Raw genomic sequence first — 7,145 nt, 5'->3', positions numbered from 1 at the left:
CCATTTTCTCCAGGGGCACCTATTTCTGTCTGCTGGAGGCCGGTCGTAATTCTGGAAGAACTTCAGGCCCCACCGGGAGGTCGCTAGCCCCTGGAAGGCACCAGTTTTGCACCTCCCTGTAAGCGGGATTGGGGGGTGGGTGGGATCGGATAATGCCTCCCGGTACCAGAAAGGTTAAATGTATGAATCTTCGAGATTCGTGTTGCTGGTCATCTCAATTTGCAAGCAAACAAACAAGAAGCAGGCCCTTTTCCCGGTTGGAGGAGTAAAAAAGGGGGGCTTTGGGGGAAGGGAGCTCCCGCCTGCACTGGCAATCGACCGCGGGCCCCATCCGGAGACCCAGATGTGTTCCCAGTTGTGGGGCCGGGGATGCCAGCTGGGGTCCAAGCAGAGGGCAGGGAGATCTTTTTTAAAAATCGGTTGTGAAGGGGCAGAGAGCAATGCCAGCAAAGATCAGAGAAACACCCAACCATCACAGCAAGAGGCAACTCCCCTCTGATAGGCAGGGGGGAGTTCATGCTGATGTGCCTGCACCCCCTGGTATCAGCAGGGGTCATTTCCTGCAGGAGGGCACAGAAGCAGAGCTCCGGCAGTAAAGAGCCCAGGGGGGCGGGCACATGCAACAAGCTCCACCCCCTGCTCCCACAACAGCCCTCAGTCAGAGCAAGAACCAGCCAGGTAAGTGGCAGAGCCCCCTGGCCCAAAACAGTCCAGTGGCACCTTTGAGACCAAATTTTATTCAGGTACAAGCTCTCCCTCCTCTGCGAGGACAGATCTGCACGTTTCCCCCCCCCCCCCAATAGCTAGCAATCCAAAACAGTCCAGTGGCACCTTTAAGACCAAGTTTTATTCAGGTACAAGCTCTCCCTCCTCTGCGGGGACAGATCTGCACGCCCCCCCCCCAATAGCTAGCAATCCAAAGCAGTCCAGTTGCACCTTTAAGACCAAGTTTTATTCAGGTTCAGGAAGGCGGGCGGGGGGGGGGGCTCTGCAACTTACCTAGCTGCTTCTTGCTCCTCATGGCCCAACTGAGGGCTGCTGGGAGCAGGGGGCAGGGCTTGTTGCATGTGCCCGCCCCCTGGGCTCCTTACTGCCGGAGCTCCGCTCCTGTGCGCTCCCAGAGGAAATTACCCCTGCTCTTGTCCTTTTTGGGTTTCCCTTAAGAATTAGCCCCAGGACAGACCGAGCCAAGGTAATGAGAGGCTTAGCTTGTTAACATCCTTAAAGAGCCAAACAGAGACATTTAACGTTCCCCAAGAACCATGGAGGCAAATCTAAAATAGCATGCTTTGTAATATAGAAAAATGTTATTAACTCTGGTTCACAAGCCACAAAAGCCCTTTTGTTCTGATCCACCGGGGCGATTCTCATGTGTCTCCTGAGCATACGAAGGTGTGTGATGTTCACTGATGTATCTCCATTATCTTCTCTTTTCCAGGTGACTGTCTGTGTGTCTCCTTCCCACCAGAGAGAAGCCTGTCTTCACAGGCAAGTGAATTCAGGCATCGTTTCACAGATGGAGGTATCTCAATAGAAGGGGCAGGAGATGGAAGAGCAGGACCCAGAAGGACCTGGAACTGGCAGGACAACAAGGAAAGGTCCCCATCTCACCCAAGCGGGGAGTGGTGTTGAATTCTGGGAAAGCTCGGGGCCGGGGCTAGATATCTGTTATCAGCACACTGCAATCTCAGATGTCCATCGCCGACGCTTCCGGCAGTTCCGCTACCACGAGGCTGCTGGGCCCCGGGAGGTTTGCAGCCAGCTCCATGGACTTTGCAGCCAGTGGCTGAAGCCGGAGAAGCACACCAAGAAGCAGATCCTGGACCTGGTGATCCTGGAGCAGTTCCTGACTCTCCTGCCCCAGGAAATGCAGGGCTGGGTCAGAGGATGTGGGCCGGAGACCAGTTCCCAGGCGGTGGCCCTGGCGGAAGGATTCCTTCTGAGTAAGGCAGAGGAGAAGAGGCAGGCAGAACAGGTGAGGGGTTTTTCTCCAGGTATGTACTAGAGAATTTCTTATCCCTCCAGATAACTCACCAGGTCTGCTAATGGAAGGGTACGGACTCTGGGAGTGGGGAAAGATCCATTCCTTGGTCTGTTTTCCATTCCATCTCTTACCCCTCTCCCTTGCTGCTGCTTCAGATGGGGACACCATGCGTAAAGAAAGAAGTTGCATTCCCTGAGGCGGAAGGAGCTTCCTTGGAGCAAGGGCAGAGCGCGCAGGACCAGGAGCGTGCCCAAGATGCCCTCTCCTGTGGTAAGGACTTGTTCCTGGATGCGATTGGGGCACCCGCGTGATTTTGATGGGTGGGGAGTTCAGGTCAGGAAAAGAATGAAATACTTCTTCCCTTAACACACAGCATTCAGTGTCCACTAACTGTGATGCCTCTCGAAGGGGATTAGATAAATTCGTGGAGGGCAGTTCATAGAATCATAGAGTTGGAAGGGGTCTCCAAGATCATCTAGTCCAACCCCCCACACAATGTAGGAAATTCACAAATCCCCCACACACCCCCAGTGAGCGCTGTTCCATACCCAGAAGATGAAAAAAAAAACCCTCCGTATCCCTGGCCAAACCGGCCTGGAGAAAAATTGCTTCCTGACCCCAAAGTGTCAATCAGCATTTCCCTGGGCGTGTAAGAAAGGGCCACAAGAACTAAGCACTGAAGCTACCCTTCCTGTCCTCCCTCTCTTGATCTGCCTAAGTTCACAAAATCAGCATTGTTGTCAGATGGCTGTCTAGCTTCCGTTTGAAAACCTCCAGAGAAGGAGAGCCCACCACCTCCCGAGGAAGCCTGTTCCACTGAAGAAGAAGAAGAAGAAGAGATTGGATTTATACCCCGCCCTTCACTTGGAGTCTCAGAGCGGCTTACAAACTCCTTTCCCCTCCCCTCCCCACAACAGACACCCTGTGAGGTGGGTGGGGCTGAGAGAACTCTGTCACAAACTGCTCTTTTTCAAGGACAGCTGTGCCAGAGCTTGTGACTGACCCAAGGTCACATCAGCAGGTGCAAGCGGAGGAGTGGGGAATCAAACCCGGTTCTCCCAGATTAGAGTCCGCACACTTCACCACTACACCAAACTGGTGAACCGATCTAACTGTCAGGAAGTTCTTCCTAATGTTTAGCTGAAAACACTTCTGATTTAATTTCCACCCGTTGGTTCTGGGCTGACCTTCTGGGACAACAAAAAAACCAACTCCGTACCATCCTCTATATGACAGCCCTTCAAGTCCTTGAAGATGGTTGTCATATCAGCTCTTAGTTGTCTCCTTTCCAGACTAAATATACCCAGCTCCTTCAACCGTTCTTCAAAGGGCTTGGTCTCCAGACCCCTCACCATCTTTGTTACTTTCCTCAGTTTGGTGTAGTGGTTATGTGCGCGGACTCTAATCTGGGAGAACCGGGTTTGATTCCCCACTCCTCCACTTGCACCTGCTGATGTGACCTTGGGTCAGTCACAAGCTCTGGCACAGCTGTCCTTGAAAAAGAGCAGTTCCTGTCAGAGTTCTCTCAGCCCCACCCACCTCACAGGGTGTCTGTTGTGGGGAGGGGAAGGGAAAGGAGTTTGTAAGCCGCTCTGAGACTCCAAGTGAAGGGCGGGGTATAAACCCAATCTCTTCTTCTTCTTCTTCTCTGGACACGTTCCAGCTTGTCTATATCCTTCTTAAATTGTGGGGCCCAAAACTGATCACGATACTCTAGGTGAGGTCTAACCACAGCAGAGTAAAGTGATATCATCACTTCACGTGATCTGGACACTCTATCTCTGTTGATACAGCCCAAAATTGCATTTGCCTTTTTAGCTACCACCATCACACTGCTGACTCATGTTCATTTTGTGGTCTACCAAGACCCCTGGATCCTACTGCCAAGACAAGTCTCCCCCATCCTATAATTATGCATTTGATTTTTCCTACCTATATGCAGAACTTTATATTTATCTCCGTTGAAATTCATTTTTTTAGCCCAGTTTTCCAGCTTGTTAGGATGGCCCAGTATCCTGACTCTGCCTTCTATCGTATTTGTTACCCCTCTCAATTTAGTATCATCTGCAAATTTATAAGCATCCCCTCTATTCCTTCATCCAAATCATTTATGAAGATGTGGAACAAAACAGGTCCCAGTGTTCCCTCTAAGCTGAGTTAGTGTGAGCTAGCTCGCAGTTTTTTAGCCTCCGGCTCACACATTTTTGTCTTGGCTCAGGAAGGAGGGCTCCAGTGCAAACTAACTTATGCAGTAGCCGAATCGCTCGCTCACAACTTTAATGCCAGTAGCTGACAAAGTCGAATTTTTGCTCACAAGACTCCGTGGCTTAGAGGGCGCATTGCTGATGCACTCCACTTGTCCCTCGTCTCCAAGAGGATGAGGAACCATTCACAAGCACTCTTTGCATGTCATCTGTCAGTTCCTCCAATTAATTAAAGTCTTCGCATCTCACCTTCCTTCCAGTTTGGTGTAGTGGTTAAGTGCGTTGACTCTAATCTGGGAGAACCGGGTTTGATTCCCCACTCCTCCACTTGCACAGGCTAGATGACCTTGGGCAAGCCGTACTTCTGATAAGAGCTGTCCTTGAAAAAGAGCCGTTTCTCTCAAGAGCTCTCTCAGCCCCACCCACCTCACAGGGTGTCTGTTGTGGGGAGGGGAAGGGAAAGGAGTTTGTCAGCCGCTCTGAGACTCTGAGTGAAGGGCGGGGTATAAATCCAATCTCTTCTCTTCTTCTTTTTTAAAAAATATATAAAGGTTGCGGTTTGGCCACCCTTGCCCTAGACGTTCCAGATGTGCACCAGTCACGTCTGGATTTGGGCCCGAATGTGATCGTGATCGATTCTACACCCCCCCTCTGTTTCCCCTGCCAGCCCGGACTCAGGGGCGCATGAGAGGGCTGAGCCGGAAGGAGACTGGGATTCTCTGGGCTTTTGGTCCGATCCAGCAGGGAGACTGTAGCCTTTGGAGCTCCAGAGTTCACAGGGGCACCTTTTGAGTCTCAGAGAGGTCTGAAATACGTTGGCAGCATTTATGACTCCCGTAGCTCATGGGTACATGGTGCTTCTCTTCTGCCTCTCCCAGAATTTAGTAAAAAGTGTAAAAGACTGTGTTGAATGTACATTGGGTGAAGTTTCAAACTTCTGGGAAGGGGGTGCGTGAAGCAGGGAAGAAACGATCAAATGGAATAGGAAGTCGCAACAAACACCCTTCCTTCCTCCTTTCTCTTCCTAACAGGCAGTGGAGAGATGCAGTTGAGCCGTCGTCTTTCTGTAGGGGTAGAAACGGCTGCTGCCCCTCCTGTCCAGGTAGGGGATCTGAGCGGGGCACGGCCTGGGTTCCCCCTCTTTTCTCAGGGGGGCTTTTGCTTCTGCAGTCTCTACAAGGTGTCTGGGCGAGAGAGGCTCTGAACGCCACTCCCTTTACCCATCCCAAGTCTGACATCCTGTCCCCTCCCAGACTACTTCCTTCCAGGGTGCCGTCTCTGCTTGACTTGACGTGATCTCTGACGAGGGAATCTGCTTTTCCTTTCAGTCTCCATTTTCCTTCGAGGAGGTGGCTGTGTATTTCACCGAGGCGGAGTGGGCCCTGCTGGATCCGGGCCAGAGAGCTCTCTACCGAGAAGTCATGCTGGAGAACTACGGGACCGTGGCCTCTCTGGGTAAGGGTCTTCCATGGGTGCCCAAGGTGTGAATTTCTGCCATTGGGATGAGCTGTGAATCAAATTGTTGAACAGCAACACATTGTTTTGATGTCTGTCCGGCTACTTGCCCAGGGGCAACTGAGGCCACAGTGATGGCCATCACCCAAGCCAGAGGAGGTGTCCTGGCCTGAGGCAAAGGTGGGGACGAGAGACCCTCAGAAAGACTCTGGAAGGGGCCTGATCCTCATTGCTCTGTTGCCAGCCTTTACCACACACCCTTCCCCCTGGATGGGACCAGGGGTCGTTTTGTAGAAAAAGAAGTGCAGGAGCTCATTAGCATAACTCACTAGCATAACTTATTTGCATATGCCACACCCCCTGACATCACTGGAAGTGTGTCAGAAGGCAACACCCACCGGTCAGGCTCCACTGGACTGTTTTGGATTGTTAGCTATTGGGGGGGGGAGACGTGCAGATCTGTCCTCACAGATGAGAGAGAGCTTGTACCTGAATAAAACTTTGTCTTAAAGGTGCCACTGGACTGTTTTGGATTGCTAGCTATTGGGGATGGGGCGGAATGTGCAGATCTGCCGTCACAGAGGAGAGAGAGCTTGTACCTGAATAAAACTTGGGTCTTAAAGGTGCCACTGGGCTGTTTTGGATTGCTAGCTATGGGGGGGGACGCGCAGGTCTGCTCTCGCAGAGGAGGGAGAGCTTGTACCTGAATAAAACTTGGGTCTTAAAGGTGCCACTGGGCTGTTTTGGATTGCTAGCTATGGGGGGGGGACCCCGGATCTGCCCTCACAGAGGAGGGAGAGCTTGTACCTGAAGGCGGACCGCAGGGGGGCTCTGCAACTTACCTGGCTGCTTCTTGCTCCTCGTGGCCCGACTGAGGGCTGCTGGGAGCAGGGGGCGGGGCTTGTTGCATGTGCCCGTCCTCTGGGCTCCTTACTGCCGGAGCTCCGCTCCTGTGCGCTCCCGCAGGAAATGACCCCGGATGGGACAACCAACATCCGCTCTGCCTGTGATCTGGAAATGACCCTGTCATCGACCCAAGCCTGGGTCCTCCTGGGCCACTGTACCTGAGAAGCACTCAGTTCGGTGACTTCACGGGGAGACTGCACACAAGTAAAAAAAGGCCCTTTTAAAATTATATAAAGGTTTATTACGGGCGTAATTTATTGATTTGTTTGTTCTGTTTATACCCCACCCTCACCGCCGAAGCAGGCTCAGGGCGGCTGTAAAGACAAGACATCCCTAAACGTTACAGTTTCTGCCGCTCAGCAACAGAAAAACAAGTAAAGCTAAGTGTCCCATCGAATACATGCAGGGGTCATTTCATAGAACAAGAGGTGCAGGAGCTCATTAGCATAACTCACTAGCATAACTTATTTGCATATGCCACACCCCCTGACATCACCGGAAGTGTGTCAGAAGGCAACACCCACCACTCAGGCTCCACTGGACTGTTTTGGATTGCTAGCTATGGGGGGGGGGGGAATAAGAAGATCTGCCCCACA

The 7,145-nt window shown here is 52.0% G+C and overlaps 1 protein-coding gene across 1 annotated transcript in view; it reads left to right on the top strand.

Annotated features, from left to right (window-relative positions):
- LOC107123492 (zinc finger protein 239-like) overlaps positions 1–7,145 on the top strand; it is a 34,182-nt gene that overhangs the window by 21,730 nt on the left and 5,307 nt on the right. Inside the window, exons 2-3 of the mRNA XM_015426745.1 lie at positions 1,439–1,522; positions 2,140–2,254. Coding sequence (XP_015282231.1) covers positions 1,439–1,522; positions 2,140–2,254 — 199 coding nt within the window. The remainder of the gene's footprint in view (positions 1–1,438; positions 1,523–2,139; positions 2,255–7,145) is intronic.

This window comes from Gekko japonicus, unplaced genomic scaffold (genome assembly GCF_001447785.1).
Source record: "Gekko japonicus isolate JY-2015 unplaced genomic scaffold, Gekko_japonicus_V1.1 scaffold3925, whole genome shotgun sequence".
Lineage (NCBI taxonomy): Eukaryota > Metazoa > Chordata > Lepidosauria > Squamata > Gekkonidae > Gekko > Gekko japonicus.
Note: the sequence above shows the minus strand (reverse complement) of the source record. Positions and strands in the feature narration are given on the sequence as shown.